The 26,143-nt window shown below is 41.1% G+C and overlaps 1 protein-coding gene across 3 annotated transcripts in view; it reads left to right on the forward strand.

The window, feature by feature from the left end:
* Positions 1–26,143, forward strand: part of MCUB (mitochondrial calcium uniporter dominant negative subunit beta) — a 73,347-nt gene that overhangs the window by 24,035 nt on the left and 23,169 nt on the right. Inside the window, exon 2 of one of the 3 annotated variants that reach the window (XM_073340884.1) lies at positions 22,566–22,658. The exons of the other annotated variants lie outside the window; for them this stretch is intronic. Within the exon in view, the coding sequence (XP_073196985.1) occupies positions 22,566–22,658 (93 nt within the window). The remainder of the gene's footprint in view (positions 1–22,565; positions 22,659–26,143) is intronic. 3 annotated transcript variants of the gene reach the window in all.

Here is a 26,143-nt window from a genome sequence, read left to right on the forward strand (position 1 = left end):
GACGCCTTTGCCAGTTTAATTGTTCAGTTAGTTCTTACACCTTCCCAAACCCAAGGAGGCCGTATAAAAACATGTTTTGATTTAATATTTGTTTCCAATGGAGCTGACTCATGTAAAGGGTACGCTTTTAAAATGTCACATTTTAATGCGGTTTGTGAAGTAAGGACTTAAAGTCCACTGATTTACTTATTGCAATATAAATCTAGACTTTTTGAACCTTTACTTGTATAAAATGTATGTGATCACATACTGCAGTCTGGTTACACTGTAACACATCCTTCACATCCCCTAAACTGATAAATGCTGTTGGTAGCCGGTTTTTATTGTAAGTGGCAAATGTCACAAATTTTAAGTCCATTTCAGAGTGAAGCTATCAAAACAACCCCCTCTGACAATGAGAAAGGAATAAATATATAGACAATGGCATGCAGCTTCGGGGCTTAAACATTCCCCTACAGAAATTGCAGCACTCTTAGTATTTTGTGTCACTTCACATAAAAGCATAACTAGAATTTCTGTTTCTCATTTGTATGTGTGGGCATTTACAAATTGCAAAAGCTATCATCGGATGGTGGTTAGTAGTAGAATCTTGGCTCTCCCTCCCCACCCCACCCCACCCCCCCAAAAAAAAGATAGGAATAGGGAACAGATGAATGAAAAGCTATTTTAAAAAGTGGTTCCAAAAATGTATGGTGCTTTGCCTGATGACAGTATAGCACCAAAACCTCGTGCAAACCACATTCTCTGGGAGAATGGCATAAACTTAGCATATGAAAGCTTTCAAATGAGACTGTGTTGTGCTCACAGTGTAAGCCATAAATAGAAACTCCACTGCTTTGGTCAGTTATTTCCTACTTGTGGTCTCCTTAATGGGTGGAGACTTCATGGAGCAGAGAACATAAAGGAAGGGGAGCTATCTTAATCCTCAGCTGCAGTTAAACATAGGGAACAGTATGAAAGAGAAAAGATGGGAAGAAGACATGAAATGGTCTCAGTTTCTGATCCAAATGTGTGAGAAACTTTAAATGTTATGAAGGAAAATGGTTATTATTTAAATGTGTATTGTTGTAGTAGTATATTGTCCTTTCTCTTTTCCTGCAAAGGGACAGAGGGAGTGATCCCTGACCTGGCCTCCAGAGGCAGAGAGAGTGCTGCCTATGTTGCTGGGGCTGTTTACCAGCTGGAGGCTTTTCCCTTCGTATTGCAACGGTCCTAGCTAACTCCTGTGTGTGACCCTGCCATCCCTCACTTTCATTTTCTGTATGGTTCTGGGCTAAAACTGTTTTGTTTTGTTTTTTTTTTTTAAAAAAAAAGGAAAGCAAAGGAGAGAGAGGCCTCAGCATGGGTGTTGGGTGTCATAGGCTGGGGGAGGCTGAGCCTCCCCAAACAGCCAGGTGTGGCCTCGCCCATGCTCCGCCCTCAGTCCCCCTCCTGCTTATTGCTGTGAGAGTCTGTGGCTCTTCCCATGTGCTGGGGCCACGCCTCCTGACATGCCAGGGCAGAGGGAGCAGAGCACTGGGGCTGCCCCACCCGTCCTCCCAGTGCTCCAGGGCTGGGGGTGCTCTGGGGCTGGGGACGCTAGCCTGGGGCAGGGACCCATGGCCATGGTGGGGGGCCCTGGGCTCAGGCGGGAGACGAAAGGAGAAGGGCCTCGGTCAGAAGGGGAGGGGCTGGAGCCTAGCCTTCCCGAGCCAGCAGTTCACGTGCTGGCCATGGGCCTCAGGGAGCTACATGCATCCATTTTCCTTCTGCTCTGCTACTGCAGAGTGTTTCTGATGTGAGTGGAGCAGATTTGGAGTAAAGAGGTAGAGAAAGCATCAGAAACCCTGAGCTTTCTGCAATGAGGAAAACCTTCAAAACTGTAGTTTTTCTTCTTTATGCAGTCTGAGAAAAGCTTCCAGGCCCTTGAAAACTGTCTGTTTTCTTTTCTCAGTGAAGTGACAAGGCAGAGAAATGTAAGCGTATGGCACATTGGAACATTTAAAATTCTGCATCTAGTTTACGGTCTTTTCTTTCTGTCATTAACTTCGGTTGTTGCTTATTTGTTACTACACTGACTAATTGTGGTTGGTTGCAGTGGGGCAGTGTTGTGATACATGCTAGGTCTTCCTTTATACATAGCTGGTCAGTGTGCTGATGAGAGATCAAGTAACTAAAAAAATCAAACAAACTGTCATTACTATATCACTGTTCTTTCGGCAGACGCTGAAGATTATTTGGGTGATGTTTTATAGAAGCTGAGGATACAATCAAAATGGTGCCATGCCAATGTTCACCAGCTCAGAATCTGGCCCTATTTGCACAACAGTTATAATATGAGTTTACATAATAAATAATTTATAGGTCAAAATTTACCCCAACCCCCACCAAAAAAAAAAAAGCTATATGGTTCAATACTTTTCAGAGATAGGATAACTGTGTAGGAAAAGAGATGACCCACATACAGGGAAGGGAATTTCAGAACATCTTGCATGTTGGAGAAAAAAAGCTACTCTTCACCACTAACAAAATACAAGCCTCTAGGTTCAGCTGGTCAAAAATGAGCCCCCAAGACGTGAACTCTTAGGTTGCTTGTGGGCCAAACCAAACAGCAGCTAGGATTACCACTGCGTAACAGACACAGTGCAATAGAAAACTATTTAAATTTAATAGGAAAGCAATCAAGGAATAAAAAACTGTCAAAGAGCTGGCCTGGTAGTGATACATGAGGGATTCAAGTTTGGGACTCAAGCTCTCTCCCTGACCAGCAAATACTGGAAGTACCATGTGGGCGGAGCACATTTGGAAGCTTGGAGAGAGGCAATCCATTGTGTTTCTTTTGACTGACCCTCACTTGCCAGCATAAGAGTCAGATTGGCCTGGAAGGAGTTGCATCTAGTCCAATCTGGCAAAGACTTACTTAAAGCTGAGCATCTGCATAAGTCTTTACAGGAGTGGGACTCTATTTAGCTGTGAAGATGGGATGGCCTGGTATGGGAGGATGAGCTGGAGGGACTTGCATGATCATAGAAGTTTAGGGCTGGAAAGGACCTCAATAGGTCATCTAGTCCAGTCCCCTGAACTCAAGACCGGACTAAGTATTTTATTTCAGTTTAAGGAAAACAAGGAAGAAAGAACAAATATGAAGTCTCCATGAGAGAATGAACACTGTGGCTAACTCCGTTCTGGTCTGCATCTATACGCTCAGTCCAGGTGCTAGCTGCCTCAAAGTTGCTTCTGCAGCTGCAGTCAGGGAGGTCATTCTACTTTATCACACTCTTTCTCCCTATACAACCCCAAAAAAGGAAAAAATAGGGAAGGAGTGTTTTTTCCCTGCAAGGAGTTTAGGAAATCATATTGGAAGGGTGAGAAGATAGAAGAAATTACACAAGTAGCGCCTCACAATAGGAGTGGTGGGAACTAGGTGACTCTCAATTTGCCCTAGGTTTTGTTCACTGGCTGTATGCTGGTTATTCATTTCAGTTCCTCCCTTTTGCACTTTCACTGGGCTAAATGTAAAACTTGATGGCTAACAATATATCTTTTTACACCTTATCAATGAGACAATGTTTTGACATTGCTTGCCTTTACTAGTAGTACTGATTAGCTGAGTCCCCTGAAGACAGTAAATGGATTAATTTCTTTCAAATCTTTGACTCTTGCATTTACTGTTACTTTTATGACATTAATCACAGAACCGAGATGAGCAAGGACTTTGCTTTCAGCTGAATGCCTTTTGTTGAACGATGCTAGAGAGCTATTACTGGTTACTTGGAAATTGCCCATCTCTGCAGCCAGTAGACTTTCAAAAAAGGAATTCAGCTGCTCATCAGTTGAGAAAGGCTGGAGTCTAGCTGAAATTTTTTTTATTATTTATTTATTTACTTACTTACTTACTTTGGTGAGGAACTATGCAATCATATATAATGGAGAACAGTAGTGTGGAGTAGCAGGGGGAATATTTATCCTTTTCCCTCAATCCACTCTCTAAGTGAGCTGTTCTGTTTAAAAACACAAAAACAAAAACAAAAAAGCAAAAGAAAAAAAACAAAAATCTCACCTTTAAAACTTATTCTTCTCTCTTTAGTTTACATTTGACTGTCAGCAGAGTCTTAAAACTTGATGTACGAAAGATACTGCATAGAAACATACATATTAATCCATTTAAATTCAAAGTTTGAAAATCACAAGGTTGGAATTGAAGGAACCTGATCGAGCTGCCCGGGTATTAGTCTTCATCCTCTCTGAATTTATTCATGTCCAGTCTATGGATTTAAAGACAGGTTAACTGGTAGATCACAAAAGGTAATTATAAATGGAGAATTGCATCCAGTTGGGGTGTTTCTAATAAGGTCCTGCAGAGATCTGTTCTTGGCCAAATGCGATTCAATATTTTCATTAGTGATCTTGAAGAAAATATAAAATGATTACCAGTAAAATTTGCAGAAGTCTCAAAATTAGTAGAGTGGTAAGTAATGATTAGGCAGGTCAGTTATACAAACTGAGCTGGATTACTTGATACTGCTGCTAATAACAATATCCAGCTCTGATCTGTTTTTCATCAGTAAATCTCAAAGTTCTTTGCAAAGGAGATCATTAGTGTTAGAGAGCTTATTGTTTCACTCTCCCACTTCCCTGGTCCTTCTCACATGAACAGAGAGCAACAATACCCGAAGTCCAAAGATGCAAACAATTTGATGTTTATTGGGGTGAACTTCCAGCAAGCTTAAATACAAGTTCCTTTTTCCTTATTTTTGAATCCCAATTTACTTCCTGTTTGCCCGTAATTTATATAGTCTATACCTTAACCAATCATTCTACTGAAATTTACCTAACCAATTATATCCCACCACCTTAATTAATTTACACACAGCAAAATTAATTATACAGCAGACAGAAACAATCACAGAACCAGACAGAGACCATTCAGATAAATAATAGTAAAGGGGGAACTATAATGACAAAACGATTCAGAAGTGAGGATTTCACAACTACATCTATAAAGACATAGGGGTTTCCCAGCTGTGTCTATTGATAAGTGAGTTGTTACCAAACAGAAAACTATCAAACTAAATTTCCTTTTACATCTTCTAGGCTCTTCCCTTTCTCTGGAGGTGATAGATCGGATCACCTTTCTAACAGCCCCAGATTGCCTTATTTCAAGGTGAGGATGTTACCGTATGCTTCCCAGCTTATGGCTGCCTCTGCTGCTTGGCCAAAGGCATTAGCCTAAGAACAGGGCCTCAGACTGTCACAGTGAGAGAAGGCCTTTACACAGATCCTTTCTTTTATACTTCTATAACTAGCTAAATGATAAACCTATACCTAAATCCTTAAAGCATGGGCCTTTACAGACAGTCCCACTGCCCCTTGTGTAGTACCATGCCCTGCACCTTCTCTTGTACGGGCATACCACACCTTTTCCAATTAGTGTTCCAGACTTCCCGTTATAGTGGGCCCAAGAAGGTTGGGTCCAGGTTGTCTAGGGCTTACTACATTATTTATAGGTTATAATTAGTGGCTGTTCTCTAGGGGGTTGTGCCCCCCTTGATTGTTTTTATATGCAACGTAACACACAAATACAATTAACAATACACTAGCTGCTATGATAATCCACGGCAACACCAAGAGTTCTGACCACTGCAATATGGTTTAACATCCGAGCCACCACCGAACACTGCCTTTCCTCCTTCGACAGGGTCAAGATCTTAATGTGTCCAGTTGCAACAAGCTGCCCCTACAGGTTTTGCGTGCTTTTGTCCATATTATAAGTCCGTTGAATGTCCACAGAGAAATGGGTTATTGTCGAAACCAACTTAACCACTTGGTATGGAATCAGGCCATATTCCCTGGTTCGATTATTGACAGCAATAAGATTTACAGATCCATTTGTGCACCAAAGTCCAGATAGCAGTGTTTAGATGTGTGCAATTTGGTTATGAGCTGATGTAATTGTGCCCACTAGTAATATGTACGTTCCCAGCAAAACACCGCATACACAGTACACCCAATTGTCCACCCCCTTGCCATGGCCATAGGGAAGCACAGCCAATGGCCTATCAGGGAGGGGAACATCCAAACATCTTCTCTGGATTTACACCATTTTACACACCCCTCTATTGATTCCCAGTGAGCAAATCCCCTTCTCATTATTCCCAAAGGACTTGTGGGGACCACCTTCGTTGCCGTTCCATTCCATTTCCAGGTACCATGGTAGCTTTTATACAGGTGCTGGCCTCCTAGTTGAGCATTTTGCATTCCCATACACATCTCCCCCCAAGGTCAGCCTTTTGAAGCCATCCCCCACCCATGTCATGAGGTTTTGTGTTTATTGAAACCCAAGAATGCTAGCAACAAGACAAACACCACAGACAAACAACACAAAACATAGATCCATGGTATTATAGGTTATTCTTCTGCTGGCGCCAGCTTGCTTGTAGAGTGTCTGAAAAAGAAAAGAAACAATTTTCAAACACACCCCCGGTGGGGACAGACGATTGCTTAATAATAATAATACCACTTTCTTTTACAAATCATCTTGCTAATTACAGGAAAAACAGAAGAATTACCTCCTGGCTGTCCTTATTTTGTTTTATAGTTAGGCTAGTGAATTACCCCACTCACTGGTTATTTATGAAATTTATGAGGTGGTGTACCTCCATTTCCCCTCTTGTACAACAGACCAGGTTAGCTCTAGTTTACATGGATGGGGAAACTGAGGCACAAAGAGATGACCTGCCCAGAGTCACCCAGCGGGCTAGTAGCAGAGCTAGGAATAGAACCCAAGTCTTCTGCGTGCCAATCCAGTACTCTGTCAAGATGGGCTTGCTTTAGCAAAATGCTTTTTAATACAGCCAAATGCAAGGATAGGAGCAAAAAAATGTAGGTCACACTTACAAGATAGGGACTGACTGCATCTTGGAATGCAGTGACACTGAAAAGGGTTTACAGGTCAGGATAGATTATCAGTTGAAAGTGAACTCGCAGTGTGATGCTGTAAACAGAAGAGGGAATGCAAACCTTGGATATCCAATCAGGGAAAAATCACACAGGGAATCTCAAGTAGGAGTACTACCTCTGTATAGGAACTAGTGAGACTGTGGCTATGTCTACACTTGCAGAGTTTTTGCGCTGTCAGTTTCACCGGTGGTAGGGAACCGGTAAAAGAAAAGCGGTGGTTTGTGTTCTCACTTACTTCCACACGCATTAGATCGTGTTTACATTTGCAGCACTTACATCGCAGATGAGAGCGGCGCATTGAGGGCAGCTATCCCACCGTGCAGCTCTCTCTATTTTGAGGATAGGTCTTTTGGGAAGTGAGGTGTGATCACGGGGCATCCTGGGTCCACCGATCAGCTCCAGTAGCTCAGCATTGCTCCAAGCAGGAGACTGTTTTCTCCATGGAGCAGCCATTGTCACCTGGCCAGATGATAAGTGAGCATTTGCAAGAATACAGGAAGGGCGGTTTCAAAGTTCCCAGGGCTTTACAGGGGCAGGGGCGAATGTCTGTTTACCTGGCAGCAGAGCTGCTAGCCAGCATGGTCACCTAGGCACTGTGCGATATCCTCCGGAGGCTAAAAGCTGTGTAAACAGGAAGAACATGTCTTCATTTGGACATCACCGCAAAAGTATCACCGATAAGAACTGTACGCCTCTCATGGAGGTGGTTTTCTGTTTGCGGTGAAACTTCTGAGTTTCACTGCAAAAAGTCATTGGCAAGCGTAGACGCTCTCATGGCTTTTGCACAAAAAAAGGGTCTTTTTGCGTTTTAAATGGCAAGTGTAGACATGCTCTGTTACTGGAATAGTTTGTCAGGTTCTACTATGTTTACATTTAGAAGAGGATGCTAAAAAAATGGAAAGGGTTCAGAAAACAACTACAAGAATTAAACAAGGTCTGGAAAACCTGCCCGTTAGTGATAAACATAAGATGTTCGATCTACTTAACTTTCTCTTGGATAAACTAAGAGGTGACTTGATCATGCTTTTTAAGTCCCTACATGGGGGAAGAGATTTCTGGTAGTAAATGGCTCTTTAATCTAGCAGACAAAGGCATAATGAGATCCAGTGGTTGCAAGCTGACGTTAGATAAAATCAGACGAGAAATAAGAAGATCCTCATTTTTAAGTGACAGTGTAACAATTAGTGCCATTTACATAGGGATGTGGTAGATTCTCCAGCTTGAAGTCTTTAAATCAAGACTGGATGTCTTTCAAAAAAAGATGTTTTAGCTCAGACTGAGGTTATGGACTTAATGGAGAAATTACTGGGTGAGTTCTTTGGCCTGTGCAATGCAGGAGGTCAGTCTAGATCAGCAGTTCTCAAACTGTGGGTTGAAAACCCAAAGTGGGTCATGACCCCCATTTTAATGGGGTTGCCAGGCTGGCATTAGACTTGCTGACTGAAGCTGAAGCCTGAGGTGTGCAGTACCCCCCCACTCCCCCACGCATTGGGCTGAAGCTCTGGGGCTTCAACTTTGCCTCCCCCCACCTGAGGTGGTGGGGCTTGGGTGGGCTCAGGCTTCGATTTCCCCCCTCCTGGGGTCGTGCAGTCATGATTTTTGTTGTCAGAAAGGGGTTTCGGTGCAATGAAGTTTGAGAACCCCTGATCTAGATGATCACAATGGTCCCTCCTGGTCTTAAAATCTAATCTATTTCTGATGTGATTTGTTGATCTGTATCTTGTTACGCAGTGATGTAGGACAGTGAAAAACTGATCTGACAGATTAGTAAATAAGCTTTAAGTAAATAAGCTTTTGGCAGAGTAAATCTTGTGATAAATAGCTGACTAGGTCTCATTCATGTGTACAACTCAAGCAATTGTATATTCCAATCTTCTCTGAATCCTACCTTTCACATTTAGTTTATCGCTTTGGTATATAAAAGAATTCTCTGTCAAAACATTTTTAGGTGTGAATAAAGTAAGAGAATTTAACTAGCAGTTTTATTTTAACATGATAATTAGCACTGACAAAACTTCCATGGGGAAATCAGATGTGTTAAACTCTGTTGAAAATACCATATTGTTTACTGGTATATAAAGCCTCACCCCAGAAATATTGGTCCCAGTGTGTACCTCTGGAAATGTGCCATGTATTGATCATGTTTGCTTCCTAGTGTTAATTAGTGGGGAATTGTTCTGCAGATGAACTGAAATTTAATAGGCCATCCTTTTTGTTTTTGTTAAGGGGTGGAGGAAATGGAAAAAAAATAACTCTTCCAACAACCCTTTTGTGACAGACAACAAAACAGTCTGTGCTTTCCTGAGTTTCAGCTCAGGTACCTCCAAGCAATCTTGTTCTAAAGCAGTTCAAGTATAGTGGTGCTCTTGGCTGTAAACATATAAACAAAAATAATATATTGTGACAGTTCTCGTACCATTCTTCTTGTGCAGTAAAATGGGGAAATAAACATGTCTACTGTAGAGGTAGGCATTTTATACCTACACGAACTTAAAAAAAAAATCTACTTATTGTTTTCATGACTTTTGTATTTTTGCTTGTCTTCTGATCAAATCACTGTATTATGAACACAATTTTTCTCACCACAGGCACTAGTTTAAATTTTTTTATTTTGTATGGATTATTGTTTTCAAGAAGTCTCTGTTCCATGCTAACATCACTAAAAAGTTTTTGCACCATTGTTCACATGAATTGTAATTTAAATTTACCCAGATTTCTTGTGATCACCTTTTGGAAATAACTGCATGTTATTAAATCCTAAGTTTAATTGACCTATATTTGACTCCATGTGGGTGGACCCCTTCACTCACCCCCAGTCAATTACAGGCTTGGGGTCTAAGTGTGTGGTGCAGTTCAGTTGTTTACCTAAATTGCCTCTCGCCATGCTGGAAAACTTACTTCTGGGAAGGTCCATGCTATGGTTGTATGCAGTGTTGTTGTAGCCATGTCAGTCCCTGAAGAGCCCTATGTAAGCTTGTCTCTCTCACCAACAGAAGTTGGTGCAATAAAATATATTACCACCCCCAATTTGTCTCTCCAGCTATGATTGGCAGAACCTAAGTGTGACATCTTCCTTCACCCACCTCCCTGTTGTCCCTCATCCCCTCCCAAAAAACCATACACCAACATATGAATAAACCCTTGTATGACCTAGGAGTTCTCCATCTGCATCTTTTCTAACTGGAGTTGGATCAGATTGGGAAAAGATTTTCCATAAGGTTGCAGGACAACAAAAAGGTGATTATTTCACTCTGAATTCCTTCTAAGATGGAGAAGTAATGTTATGTGCAGGGAGCATTTTATAAACCCAGACTTCATATTTTTATGAAAAATTGATGTACAATATTTACACTGAGAAACCTATATTCTACATTTGTAGTAACATCTTTGTTCTTATACTGTGGTTGGATTGTTCTTATGAAAAATGTTCAAAAAATGACAGGTGAAAGAGTGTTCCAGAATGGGGACTGCAGTAGTCTTAAATCCCAGTATTTAGGCAATATGGCATGGCTACAGCCTGACACAGAATCTGAAACTGGAGTGTTAGTAACACTGCAGCGTTCACTTTGATTTTAACTTGACTGTAGCCCATATTTGAGAGGGCAGAATCTTTTTTTCTGTATTATGGAAAGTGTGTGTGTGTGTGTGTGTGTGTGTGTGTGTACACGCATATTTGAGAGGAAGGAAGAGAGTGACTGATGTGGAAGCTTGTCACTTGTGCATACTCTGCACTGTCTCCACACTGATTAGAGTTTAAGGTCACTGTTCTTCTGATATTCAGATATCTCAATGTGATTGGCCCTAGGTACCTGAGAGATCACCTCTCCTTCAGTAACCTCGGCCTCTCCCAGCAACTATCTTCTGTCGCAATGAAACTGTCAACCAATAGGGAAGGCTTGTGAGCAGTGAAGACCGCTTTCATAGGGACTGGGCCTAAACTGTAGAACTCACACCATGAAGAGACAAGAATGAGCCTAGCTTTCACTGCATTCAGCACTAAATGCCAGTATTTCTTTTATGTGTTCTACACACTCAGATGCCCACTAGCTGGTGGAGGGGATAGCGAGAGAGATTACGTCTGCTGTGAATTTGAGGGGAGAATGATCCCAGAGGAAATTTTTGTTAAAATGTGGTCTATTCAATGTTTGTTTTCTTTAAACTTCTGGTTTGAACTGAATACACTTCAATGCATGGCCTGCTTTTGTTTTTAAAGTATCACACAGCATCGTGCACACTGCCAGGTATAAACATATTTATTTTATTTCACTCAGTCACTGTAACTGGCAATTTTGGGTTAAAAGGGACTATAGTGGGAGTGGCTAGTCAGACTGAGATCTGTCCCTCAGTATCACACTGGTGTACAAATTCTAATAAAAGGAATCTGGGTTATTAAATATTTGAGCTTTTATTAATTATCCATGGCAACAAGGGTTTGTTAGCTGTGTAATTAAACAGTTTTTAATCCTTTTAGCAAAAGCCCAACCTTGTGGTTATAATCTGATACGAGATGATGGCAGTGATGAGCTGCTATTTCTCCCTAATAAGTGGAAAAGATGATATGGGAAAGGTTATCTTGACTACAGCAGTGCCTACACATGTAATCTTAATGTTATGGCTCATTCACTTCTTGGAGAATAACTGTGCTTGAAAATAGTTTTCTTGTGTTTTGGAAATGTGTGTTTAAATTGTGCCCATTACTTCTAATTACAGAGCATGTTGTAATTTTGAAGTGTGTCCCGGTAGGTATATTTAAAAGGACACTGTCCATTTCAGTCACTTTCTTTTAAAGATGTTATCCCTGTAAAACTAGCTTCCCAATACTTTTTTGTTTTGCATTTTGCTCAGCCTGGGCTGTAAGTTTACATTTGTCTGTTTTATCTCACTTCTGGTCAGGGTCAGACTCTGGTACTCAGACACAACGTTCACTGGTTTGAGTTTCCAATGCTACAAGTGTCTCCCCACACCTAAAAAAAAAAAAAAAAAAAAAAATTTTTCAATATAACCAGTTTAATCTGCATGCAGATGCCTAGTTAACTAATAAAGGTAGTAAGGAGGAACAAAGCTCTATGGTAATAATTTTTCAAGTGTCTATTTTTATAATGTGACAGACTTTTAAAGAATTGAGCTGCTGGTTGTTTGCCTGCTGATTTGTGGGCCTCTCTAGTACAAAGCTGCTGAGAGAAGAGTTTTTGGACGTGTTTTTCAAGGCATCATTCATATTCAGCCAGCATCATTATCTCATTTTCCCTGTGAGATGTGCATTGTGGGTAATATGGAATGATTTTACAATGAAGTTAATTACAATGATAGTTAATGCTCTTGGAAATCAAGGTGAAATAACCTTCGTATTTCCAAGCTGTTTTTACAGTGGATTGAGTGCTTGTGGATAGAGTGACAAATCTAGAAATTTGAAACCCTTTTAACAGCAGAGATGTAGTATGGCAACAGCCGTGCAGTCTCTTCCACTCTCTGTAATGGAAGTTAGTGAGCAGAGTAAGGAGTGGAAACAGCAACTGGGAAAGCACTTGGGAGGAGTGCGGGGGCTAGGAGGTGAGTTGGATATGAGCGGTTCAGTAAAGCAGTCGTTTGACTAGCCTTTGTCTAAACTTGTTATATTGTATAACATCTAGAGATAATGCACTCATACCATTCCATGAATAGTCCTAGTTCTGAGCTGGAGGGATTGTTTCTGCCGGTGAGAGGGTAATTGATGTTTCATGCTTATTCCATCTTCTGGGCTTAGATACCAAGATGAAAAGCACCTCAAATAACTAAGTGTGATTCTTTGTTGAGATTGCCAGCTGTGGTGGTGGTTTTAGTGAGATGGACTCCTGCATACTATGAACTGGATTCAGACTTTTGTGTGTGAGGGAGGTTTTTTTCTTATTATAGGAGACTTAAAATGAAGGAGGCGGAGGCAGCTTAACTTTTATTTTACCGTGAGAGCTTGGTTTCAGTGCACTAGCTATTACAAACTGTCTCTAATTCTAGTGTCTGTGGGCAGATAGCTAACAAATGAGCTGGTTTCCCATGTGGCTGATGCAGAGCATTGCATGTCTAGTTATGTATAAATTATGATTTAAAGGGAAACACCACATCCCCTAACAAAGGGTAATGTTTTCAGAAAGGGCCATTCTTTGAATATGTGCATTGCTTCTATTTATTATGTTTCTCCGTATCCTTTCTGGCTTTGTCATGATATAATTACCTGTTTATGGAAGAAAGGGAATCATCAACATTCAAGTCAATAAATGTCTTGCAGAGTGTGCCTGCTATACTATAAAGGTCTCCTCTCCAAGTACTGGCATATTGCACTCTGAATCCCAATTGGTTTCAACTCCATTACAGGATGTTTCTATGGCAGAATGCTTCATGAACTAACACACACATACTTAGGCACTTAAAGGGTTCTCTCCCACCCCCGTCCCGGAGGTTATATTGTATATATTCACAATCTGTATTTATCAAGAAATTTGCCCTGCAAATCCTGCCAGCAACATGAAGCCTGGAGGAAGTGCCTGCTAGCAGGGCGGAACAGGCTTCTGAGTGAAGTAATCCTAACATGGACATTGAGTGAGATGCAGAAATGACCTAAGGTGTGGGCTGACTACGAATCCCAGTAGTAGTCAGGCTTGAGGAAGAAGGCTTTGATTTGACTTCATGATGTCTAATTGTTCAGTTTTTGTGGTTAATAAAGTCAGCGCCCCCAAAAGAGGTTGAGTTTTGACCCTACACAGGGAGAACCTACTAAGTTTTGGAGCATGCAAGGAAAGTCCCTCTATTATCAGGAGGTGCTTCCGTGTATCATAATGTCGAGTAGAACCCATAGATTAAAAAAAAATACTCTAGGCGCCCACAAACGCAGGTGTGCACCTGCTTTATTGGGAGGCCTTCCACCTTTGGACAGGGTATGGGTTGAAGGGTTGTGGCCTTGCCCTCACTCCATCCCCCAACCCTCTTTGTGTAGCTAGTGTGGGCAGAGGTGCTAGCAGGGAGCACCATATGAATTCTCCAGTGCCTTCAGTGTGTGGGGAATGAGTGGAGAGGCTCCATGCCCTGGTAATTTGGATCCCAAATAAGCAGCAGATTAAAAAACATGTAGGTGAGAGAGTATATATGGCGTGCGCGTGCTCTCTCTCTCTTTTTTTTAGAAGTCAGTAATGGATTTTGCTGTCTTAAATTTGTGTGTGTGGTTCTCTTTTTGCAAAGGTGATAATTTTATATTAAGCAACTTTATTTAGTAAGTGTCGCATCTTTTTAGCTACTGGCGAGCTGCTCAGTTCGCTAACAATATCTATAATTTTCAACTATGGTAAATCCTCAACTTGTATTTCCTTTTTTGTATTTTTTTTTCACTTTACAAGGCCAAGTGACCTTGTGATTTGCTGCAAGAAAATCATTGTCTATGACAGGCAATCTGTTATTGACATGAAGTCACATTTCATCTGCCTGCTGGATGTTCTGAGCTTCGCCTAGCCTTTCAACCTTCTCTGCTTGAAGCTCTCTATCTCCATTTCTTGTTAGTTCCATCTTTGACTTGTCTTTTTGCTCAGAGAGAAAGAAAGAAAGAATGCATTTAGCATTTGCAACACTGTCAGAACCAAATTCATTCTAAAACCTCTGTGTGACACCTATTCTCAAATTCAGTCCTGCATCCAAAAGTTCACATAGGAATGTTTTCCCCAGAATTTCTCTTTAAGCCAGAAATTGTCTGTGCTGGATCTCTTAAGATGGATACGGAACATCGTGTTTGGGGGCAGAACAATCAGTGATGTTACCATTACTTCCGTGGTGAGATAACGGGGTGGGTAGAGGAGCTGTCTAGAAACCGACTTTTTTGGCAATCCGAGCATATTAACGAAGAGTTTGGGTTTTTTTTTTTAACTTCTGCCATGCTGTAAAAAAGTGTTTTTGCCATCCATTAATTAGTACCATGGCCATACTTCACAAAAAAGGCATATATATGCACTCTCATTAATATTCCACATAAGGGAACACCTTTGCTTCTGATTTGCATAAGCACGTGAGCAGATACTGCTTTAACTTTTTGGAGGTCTTGTTAAGCTTTTGGGTTTCAGTGCTCCTATTCTGCTTTTCTTCTGCCAGTTGCCGTGTCTGCCTGGAAATTTTAATGTCCCTTGTAATATCAGGAAAAATTTTACCCATTCTCTAGCCTTTCGGTGTCCTTTTAATTACTTACCTGATCTATCCAGGGGATTGTCTTGACTTGGAGAAGTGGTTGCGGTTAGGTTGAGCTTAGCTTTTGTGCTACTTAAGATTAATCTCCACTCAACTTTTCTCCAGCATAGATGCCGGGTAACTCCTTTAACTGGTCAAGTTCTAGCCTATGCTCTAGTTAGGAAAAAGGCTGAGTTTATATCCGGTTTAGCTAGCACATTAGCTAAGTCCAAACTAAACGGATCCACTTTTCCTAGTCAAGTGTTTATACCAGGCTCATTGCCATGTCATCTGCATGCCTTTCAGTTACCAGTTTGCATTCTGTTTATTTTTAAAAAAATAATATTGTATCATTGCAATCTACACATTCTGCCTTCCTCTAATATCTGCAATCTACATAAACTAGAAACGTGGAATAGCCATCAAGCACCATGTCTCCCAGGAATAAGCAAATTGTCCAGATACTTGAACATCTAGGATAGTGGTGTATGGGTAGCGAGACTGCGCTGTGGGTAGCAATGATGCGCTGTGGGTAGGATTTTGCATTAGGGGACATGATGTTAAGCGTAGTGTCATGGTATTTGTGAAGAAAGTGTCAGAGTGGTTCTAAGAACCCTGGTATTTCATCATCTGAATTGCATTCATAATGGTATAGTATCACCAGGTTTTTTATATTTTAATTATCTGAGAGGAGGGAGTTGGGAGTTTTTTAGAGAAGACAAACTGTTAAAATGTAACTCGTTCAATGAATGAATATTTATTGAACCTAAACATGGTGGTGTCTATTGTCCTGTGTGCTTACTAGGCCAATTTGTGCTCTTCTGTATTGCTTTCAGTGGAGCAAATCAGGATTTAAACTCCCTATCTGAGAGCAGAATTTGGTCCACTCTTTCTAGATCTGTGCAGCTGTGTGTGTTTTTAGTGATTACTTTGAAAATATCAGTGTGTAACTTTTGTTCCAAACAGTTTAACTTTTTTCCCAAGCCTTTTTGTTCAAACTTGACATGACACATGCAGTCCTCTTGGGGAACATATATCACTACTGTTTGAACTTTAAAAATATAGTTATCATTTCCAGATAGAGTAATAAATAACCTTATTGGTTTAGCAACCAATAATGAAGATGTCAAGAAAAAAACAACCCAATAACTCTGGGGGGAAAATCACCTCATATAATCCTCAAATAACTCTGGGTCTTATATTAAAACAACATAGCAAGTACTCCTAAAAACTAATTTAAAAAATTACAGCACAGGGAAGCATCAGATACATTGATTTTAGTATCTAGCAAAATGCCACAGCATATTAAAACATTCTACAGTAAAAGAGGAAAGATAGATACTGTGTAAGATTATCTTCTAGAACCCCGTCACTCTGCCTTCCATTCACATGATTCAGATATGGTCCAGAGGAAGCTTTAAATTAATCAAAATGAAAAAGCAAAGTTATTTTCCGCAGCCAGTCTAAGGTGTGCAGGAAACAATGTGCATGTAGTTCAATCAATTCATTAAAAATTCAGACTTCAATTAAATCAGCAATTACTTTCACTGAATCTGATTAGCTCTAGCTATATGAGGAAAATGTAAACTTCTTTTTACTTAAATAATGATAAATTTCCGTTATTTGTCCATATTTCAGGCACTAATGTATACTCTAGGCTCCTTTGACATAACTTCAAAAAACAATCCTATTAAAACAGCAGCTATTGCACCAGCAAAACAATTTCTCCCAACAATTCTCCCTTTTTCCAAGTAAATAGATAGGCCTGGCAGTATGTCTGGAAGATCATTAGATTTGGGCTACTTCAGATCAAGGGGAGAGGGGATTAAATTGTCTAGAATATTTATAAACCCCTGAAAATAGAGGCTTAGAATGAAGCTGCCTTCTGAAGTGTAATGTTACTGTTGCTATTGTAATGTCTATAAACCTGACTTGTTGCACTGTTTTCCAAGGAGTGCAGTGAAGCAAGAAGCTCTTAAACCTGTTGATTATTATTGGGTTTGCTGTGGCTTCTGTGCCCTCCTCTCTCAAAGCAGTTCTGTTTGTCTTCGAGTGATGGTCCCTATTGTATTCCACTGAGGCATATGTGCCATGCACCTGGAGCCGGTGCTTTTGAAAGTAGTACTGTTCAGCGGTCTGCACGTGTGCCCTGCGCTGCCTCGTGGTCTTGCCTGAGGTGAGATAGGGTGCGGCAAACCACTGGAGTCTCTAGTTTCTTATCACCGCCGCATGGCCCGAGTCGGAGCTTCTACTCCTATCATCGTGGTGATGCACTTTTCAAAACTATCCTTGTAGCTTAGATTTTTTTATTTGTTCTGCATTTCCTTTTTGTTCAATTCTTCCTTTCGTACCTAATTTAGGACTTGGGATGCTGCTTCGACGGTGTTTCCTGCCAAACTTCCCACCCATCCCCACGTGGTATCCAGACCTGGGTAATGGATTATGCCAAAGATGCTGGGGTTCAAAACCTGTGCTTCCTCACTTTTTCCATCAGTTACGAGCATCAGCGCTGTTTGTACTGCTTGGGGGAAGCACACATTGCGGCCAGGTGCAGTATCTGCCTCTCCTTTCCTGCCTGTACTCAGGAGAACCAGACTTTCCATCTCAGGAAACATTTTATGGAGGCTGTCAGGGGTCCAGCATCAGATCCTGGCCAGGGAACCCGCCTTGTACATTGGCCTGAACAGGCAAAGAATGTCCTCTTGCTGCAGAACCTCCATCAGGCTCCGCCAGTACCAGTGCTAAGGACCCTGCGCTAGGGCCTAGCCATGAACCAAGGAAGCATGCACATAAGCATGGCAGTAAGTCTTCCTTCAAGTCTAAGCACGACTCGGCACTCTCTACTACTTCTGACTATGAAGGAACCACACATTTCAAGTCTCACAAGACCAAGAAATGGCTGCACCGATTGCTGGATCCGTTAGTACCAATTACGGACCGGCAACTCCACCAGCATCTTGGGAACCTTTGGTGTCCAGACAGATGCAGTTCCCAATACCAACTCCTCCAGCAGAATGGATACCACTGACCCCTCGGACACTCAGAAGTGCCTTGGGTCCCCATGAGTTATTCTCACTCTAGGGACTATGGTCTCCACAACCCCTAATCTGATCACCAAGTCAAAGGGACCCTTCTCCAGCTGTTCCTGCCACCTCCCATTCCTGCAGTTCTGATGGCACCGCCATTTAGTGAGGTTTCTGACTCCTGTGATTCTGACTATACAGATGTCCGATGTGGTTCACTGCTCCCATTCCAGAGGCACAACTATCAGAAGGTGCCAACAGCACAATGGCAGTTTGCCACCTTGCCTTTTTGGCAAAGTTGGTATCTGGCACCGCTGTCACAGGCTGTGCAACAGCAGGGTCAACAGGGCTGGCCATACTGGAGTGGCCCCAATATTTATTCTCCAAACAAACCTGCTCAGTTCGGGAGGACTCCACCACTTCACCATCACAACCCTCGTCAGGTAGGCATTCCAATGTAGTGCTGGACGACGCAGTGATTAGCCCAATGGATCAGGAGAAGCATCCCTCATCTTGTCCAGATCCAGCTGCCTCTTCAATCCCCTCGTCCCATCAGATGACTAGTTCGAGGATTTGCTGTGGAGAATAGCCAATACCCTAGACTGGTAGTTCTCAACCTTTCCAGAGTACTGTACCCCTTCCAGGAGTCTGGAAAGGTTGAGAACCCCAAGTTTCACCTCACTTGAAAATGAGTTGCTTACAAAATCAGACCTAAAAATACAAAAGTGTCACAGCGAACTATTACTGAAAAATTGATTACTTTCTCATTTTAACCATATAATTATAAAATAAATCAATTGGAATATAAGTGCAATATAGTGCATGATTCTGCGATGCACCCTTCATTTGGAGCAGCAGTCTTCTGTTCCACAATCTCCTCACAACATCCTTCCACATAGGTACTGATTGTTAATCACCCACAGTGGAATACAGTAGGGACCATCGCTCAAAGAAGAAAATGAGGTTACTTACCTGTAACTGAAAGTTCTTTGAGATGTGTGGTCCCAATATGCATTCCAATCCCACCCTCCAGAAATTCCCCTCTGCTGCAGAGTCAACAGCCCTGTGGTAGAGAAGGAACTGGAGATGCCAGTAGCCCGCAGCGCCCTTTATCGCCTTGGGTGAGACCACGAGGTGGCACAGGGCATATGTGCGGACTGCCAAACAGTACTACTTTCAAAAGCTCTGGCTCCAGGCGCATGATGCTTGCACATATAACCCCTCAGTGGAATACAGATAGGAACCACGCATCTCGAAGAACCTTCACTTACAAGAAAGTAATCTCGTTTTCTTCTTTCTCTAGTCTGGTTTGTTTTCTTGGCATTTTTGTTTGTCCCCATTCATCGGCTGCTAGGTTTTGATAAATTCCAGGCTTGTATTGAGGTTTTAAATAGGCTAATCTTGTTATGTTTTTATCCTCTGAGTCTAAATTTAAAATATAGCATGTCTTCACTCCCCCCCCCCAATTTTGTTCCAAAGCATGTGCTCAGTTTGCATCTTACTTCCAATCAAACTTTCCTTAAAATTTTCTACCCCTCTTTTTTTCTCTCTGTCAGCCAGCAAACATTTGTTGCTTTGGCTCTTTGTGGTTTCCTTCCAGCCCTCTTTGGATCCTTTTTCTAATAAACAGCTAAGATCTGTATATTATCAGAGTTCAAAAAAGTATTAGACACCTCTGTGACCCACAAGAACATTCACAGTAACATTTAAAAGGATTTTAAATCTTGATGCTTCAGGGCATAAGCTAACCACTAACTTTCCCCATAGGTAGGTTATTCTGTAACTTTCCATTGTAAGAGTTGCTGAACCGTACATCTGTATATTGGTACTGGCCACTGTCAGAGACTGAGTATTGGACTAGATTGATCTTGACCTGATCCAGTGTGGCAGGTCCTGTGTCCTACATCACTTGTTAAAGGGACAAAAAGAAAATTGTGTTTTCGCCTTTGGAAAGGCTTCTGCCTGCAGCTGGCCTAACGGCAGACCTTATAAAAAACAAAGCAGTAGAGGAGTACTAGTCACTCAGGAAATGACAGTTGTGTGGTGTTCATTAAATTCCAGATTTAAAGTACTTCTGTGAGACAAGTGATGCCTGGAAATGCAGATACACTAGGAAAAAGGGAGAAGTGTCTTTAGAAGCCAGACATTCTGATGTCTTTTCTTCTGTAATTTACCTTTGGACCACATCATATGGTGGTGATTTTTGGAGCTGTGTCCCTTGAAAGATGCATCACAGAATCTGTCCCTCATGTTTTACTTGTCAGCTCACCTTGTGTGAGTGGGTAGGTAGAATTTTACACTTTGTCTTGTGTTTCCCACTGGGATTACTTACTTCCCTTCTTTACTGTAAGCTAAAGGTGGGATCTGAAGAGCAATGAAGCAGGAAGGGTTGGAGTCCACAGCTGCTGATGGTTTGGAAAGCTGGGCTTGATAGGAGTGAAATGGAAGCTTGCACAACGGAAGCTTGCACAGTTAACAATTCCATGTGACTAAGAAGTATTCTATTTTTGGCGTGCATGGTAGTGTTTGTACAATGCTAATGATAAAGCAGAAGTTCAACTGTTGTGAAGTGCATTTTATTAGATTACAATTAAAATTCATGGCCCTTTTTCTTTTAGTGTCATGGGGTTACAATAAATTAATTTTGATGCCTTATTAAATGAGAGATAATGGGGAAGAGAAGATTATGGTCCTGATACATTAGGATGCTGGGATTACTTGTCCTTAATGTTAGGCATATGCCTATGTATCTTGTTGAATTATGTTTAAGTAAAGCTGACATGCAGTATGTATCTGATAGAAGATGAAGATGATGGTTTGCGCTGAGGGTGATGGGTGGATGTGACTTTGTAGAAGAGAAAAATAAGTTGCTCGTAGTGCACTTCACTAATGAATGACTATGCCATCATATGGTTTTGGTGGTCCCAAGGGGGTTATCTTCAGATGATCTGTGACTGCAGCAGGAGATGAAAAGCTGAATGATAACTGGTTTCAGAGTAACAGCCGTGTTAGTCTGTATTCGCAAAAAGAAAAGGAGGACTTGTGGCACCTTAGAGACTAACCAATTTATTAGAGCATAAGCTTTCGTGAGCTACAGCTCACTTCCTCAGATGCATATCGTGGAAACTGCAGCAGGCTTTATATATACACAGAGAATATGAAACAATACCTATTCCCACCCCACTGTCCTGCTGGTAATAGCTTATCTAAAGTGATTTCCAGCACAAATCCAGGTTTTCTCACCCTCCACCCCCGCACACAAATTCACTCTCCTGCTGGTGATAGCCCATCCAAAGTGACAACTCTTTACACTGAATGATAACTGTCATTGAGGAGAGTAGCTCCACTGGTGATAACCACTGCCTTAGTTCCTGATGCTTCTGCACTTCCTAGTGCCTGGTCTGCTCTCTGTGGGTGGCAGTGCATATTGTCTGTGACGGATTAAGACCCCTCCCCACCCCTCCTGGCAGGATGGGCTTTTGTCCATGTTTTTTCTCTTCTGGTACTTTTATTCCTTGATTGTCTCTTCTATCAGTTCTGTTGCCCTTCATTGTTTAACTCTTCTTCACTGTCTGTACATTACCTCTCCTTGTTCACCACTCCTTCTCTTCTTTGTGTGCCTCCTACCACCAAAAACAAACCCAAAGCAAAACCCTAGAAGGGGCCTCAGACATCCACCTGTCCACTCTTCATCATGTGTCTGGAGTGTCAGTGATTCCTTTCATGCTGTCAGGAGTCAAGTGGAATCCCTATTGTCCCGCTGTCCATGTGCAACAAATAAAAACATTCCAGGGCTGCTGCAGTTCCTTCTCCCACAACATGGATCAGACACACTGGGAGCATTGACCTTGCTGCCTGCCCCATTGACATGACGACCCTGAAGGAAGTGATTCTGAAGCAGAGTAAAAAAAGCGTTCAACCGAAACCTACATTTGTTTCCAAGATCCATGTTTCCATGGAGAAGGAGCCCTGCATCCGGGATACATGTTCTTATAGCACATTCTAACTGGGCCAGCCCTTGAAGATAAAGCACTGATATATTAGATTCTACAAATCACTTATCAAAACTTGTCGTAAAATGTTCTGGAAATGTGAAGTTTGAAAAAAATATATAAGTGTAAATGATAGAGCTCTGCAAAGAACTTTTTTGGTTTGCTGGCCAGCCAAAAAAAATAAAAATTAAAACAACGTTGTGGGTGGTAGTCGGTCCAAAATGCAGATATTCTGAACAAATTTCAGTGAACCAAAAAGTGTAAAATTCATTTTGGGTTGAATAAAATTTGAACGTTTAGTTCCATTTTTATGGGTTTTTTTAAAAAAACTTTTTGAATATTTTTAATACAATTTAAATAACGAAACAAAATGTCACTTTTAATTGAAAAACCAGTTTGATTTGCTACTCAGAATTGTTTTACTATCTTCTAGAATACACTTCAGATATCTGAGAAGCTCTTCAGAAATAAAATGAGTGAGTTAGGTAGAACGTCAGTAAAGCAACAGACAACATTGGATGAACAGGTTAGCTGATGGTTTGCACTCGTATTTTTCTTTTCTGTTAACTCATCTCTGCTGAAATACAAGCAAAGGCAAAAATGATAGCTTTACCTTATCAGGCAGTCTTAAGAACTTTGCTATTGCTAGAGATGAGCTGAATTATTTTTTTAGTAGGGATGGAGCCAATTAACATGTCTTATGCCAAGCTCTTTCCCAACCATTTGCAGAGGGAGGGGCAGCCGGGCTGATTATCTAATAGGACATACTCTAAACCTCTTTTTAAGAAGAAAGTCTCTTTTCATTAGTTTTAAAGTCAAAGATTGCAACAGCTTTTCTCTGGTCAGGATCCTTTTCCATAGAAGCAGACCTCAAGAACAGAGATCTGTTCTGTGGAACAACTTGAATACTTCCTGTCTGTTAAATTTATTTTTAGACTGTTCAAAGACAGATGGTGCAGTTCTCAGATGTAGACTTTACCTCCTGATTAGAAGCAAGTATATTTTCTTGCTATAATCCTTTCCTGTCACTGTCTGACTCATCCTGATTTGAGCCTCCCTCTGGATCACAGAATAAAATAGATTGTAAAGATTGTATAGATTCTTTGTAGTTTGAGGACTATAAATGTCTGACTGTAAGCTTTCTTGAAAGTGGATGACACTGCCAGCTCTCTGAAACCTTAAATCCTTCAGAAGCTACTTTCGTTGTTCCTTCCTCTCCCTATGGGAAAGAAGAGAGGGATGGGGAAACCTAGCAGGAGGAAAAGAGTGATGGAAGGTTCAAAGTTGGACACTAGGGGTTTTGTCTTTGACTTAAATGGTGACAAGGTTTCACCCATGGGGAGGGAGGCTGTGGGGAGAGAAGGATCAAGGAGAGACGCATTGGAGCATGAGGAAGAGAGACAATAGAGAAGGAGTGCAATAGACTATGGAGAAAGGATAAGATTGAAAACCATTTTTAAATTCATGGTCATAAATTGTAATATGATGTAGTCCCCCAAAAAGATGGGAATAATATATCCATCAGCTGAACTGCATTGTGGCTTTACTGTGCAGGTTGGAAAGGAGAATATTTAACTTCATGCTTAAATATATTTTCTTAAATCAGTGTGAAGTACGGTATAGTTTCTTCCTTGACCTGTGCGAGTATGACTTATGTGTACACATGCAGATGCACCCAACGTGTGTAACAATATTTATTCTGTTCGCCCCCCTTTTCGTACTTGCTTGACAGTCTTCTTGCTTTGAAAAGGAAAGCTGGGGGAGGGGTACCTGTAGTTTCTAAATAGTTTTATGCTTCCTGGAGGATCTTGTGCTTAGAAGCTCTCTTCTGCTGTTCAGTTTTTTTTCTGTCTCCCACCAGTGCTTTCAGAGATGCTCATTTGCAGAGTAGAGGCACTGTTTCTGGAGTAGTGCTCTTGGAGAGGGGAGGTTGTCTCACAATTTTCAGCCTACGTTAGTGTTACTGTTTTCAGCATCTCTTGTTATGACACAGTGAATTGATATTGACGAGTACTGGTGCCTCCAAAATATCCCAAACTGAACATCTGAAGTTGTAACTGGAGCTGTAATATACGTAGACACACGTTAATAGTAGAAATAGAGAAACCAATTAAATTTGAGAAGAGGAGTAGGTGCAGGGATGAGAAACCAGCAAAAGAAAACTGATGAAGAGAAAATGAAGAGCAAGAAGGGGTATGTTCATCTTGCTTCAGGATAATGGACCAAACACATCAGTGGTGTAACAGCATTGCAGAGATTGGATAAATTTGGCCCATTGTTTATTTCTGTGATTGCTTAAAATTTACTGAGCATTTTACTCTAACAGCTGTTTTGTGTAAACTATGTGGGAATGGTTAGAAAAACTGTGTGAACTCTGATTTATTTATATATTTATTTATAAATATATAAATATTTATTTATTTGGTGGATTACAAAGCTCTGATTGATTAAGATACATGTGGCTCACCTTTGCAGAAAGGTTGCCTACTCCATTAATTTTGGAAGTCCGGTGGCACCTTAAAGACTAACAGATTTATTTGGACATAAATTTTCGTGGGTAAAATCCCACTTCTTCAGATGCATGGAGTGAAAATTACAGATACAGACATCAATATATATTGGCACATGAAGAGAAGGGAGTTACCTTACAAGTGGAGAACCAATGCTGAAGGCCTATTTAGTCAGGGTGGATGTAGTCCACTCCCAATAATTGATGAGGAGGTGCAATACCAAGAGAGGGAAAACTGCTTTTGTAGTGAGCCAGCCACTCCCAGTCCCTATTCAAGCCCAAATTGATGGTGTTAAGTTTGCAAATGAATTGTAGCTCAGCAGTTTCTCTTTGAAGTCTGTTTTTGAAGCTTTTTTGTTGAAGGATGGCTACTTTTAAATCTGTTATTGAGTGTCCAGGGAGATTGAAGTGTTCTCCTACTGGCTTTTTTATGTTACCATTCCTGATGTCTGATTTGTGTCCATTTATCCTTTTACGTAGAGACTGTCCAGTTTGGCCAATGTACATGGCAGAGGGGCATTGCCGGCACATGATGGCATATATCACATTCTTAGATGTGCAAGTGAATGAGCCTCTGATGGTGTGGCTGGGTCCTATGATAGTGTCACTAGAGTAGAAGAAGTGGGTTTTTTACCCACAAAAGCTTATGCCCAAATAAATCTGTTAAGTCTTTACGATGCACTGGACACCTCGTTGTTTTTATGTTCAAGTTGTTTGGTTATGTTCACAGTTGTATGAGTCCCATTTAAAGGGATCACTACATGTTAAAAATCATACACAGTATTTTTAAGAGGCACATTCACTTACCTGTGAGTAACATCTTAAATGGTTAAAAAATAAAATAAAATAATTACTAATCTAATTTATTGTTCCCCATATATGCAGTTTTTCTTTTTTGCACTTCGCATAGTTTGGTGAATTTAGACTAGTGAGTTTCACCGTTTTGCTCTTCCAGCCCCACAAGAGGCCCTCTACAGGACCGAGGATGGGAAGAGTGATGTTCCAGAGGTGGCTGATCCTCTTCACCTCTTTCCATGTAGGGAAGAGAGGTTCTTTTGCAGAGATGTGTGGATCTAAGGGGCATAATCTGACCTTATCACAGTGTAAATCTGCTAAGGACATTCCTGTACTTCAGGAATGGAAACTGAATTCTGAAGCAAGTTTAGAAATGTTCTGTGCTCTTGAAAGGCTGTATTTGACCTCTTGGTAAATTATCTGGGACTTTGACATCTTGATATGCTTAATTAATGCTGTTGTTTTAACCACTGATTTTATTTATCTGGATACTTAAATTCAGTGTTTAACCATCTGCAGAAGGCTGTGCAGGAGGAAGATATTAAAGATTCTTAGTGATCATTAATTAACTGTTATGAAGAATTGAAGCCCCCTAAGAAAAACTATGAATCTCTTGTGTCATTCACTTCCAGAGATGTAAAGCATGAGGTGTTTTGCCCAAGGGCCAGAAGAGTACTATACAGCGGTGGGTACATCAGAATTGCTGC

The sequence above is a fragment of the Lepidochelys kempii genome, chromosome 4, assembly GCF_965140265.1.
Source record: "Lepidochelys kempii isolate rLepKem1 chromosome 4, rLepKem1.hap2, whole genome shotgun sequence".
NCBI lineage: Eukaryota > Metazoa > Chordata > Testudines > Cheloniidae > Lepidochelys > Lepidochelys kempii.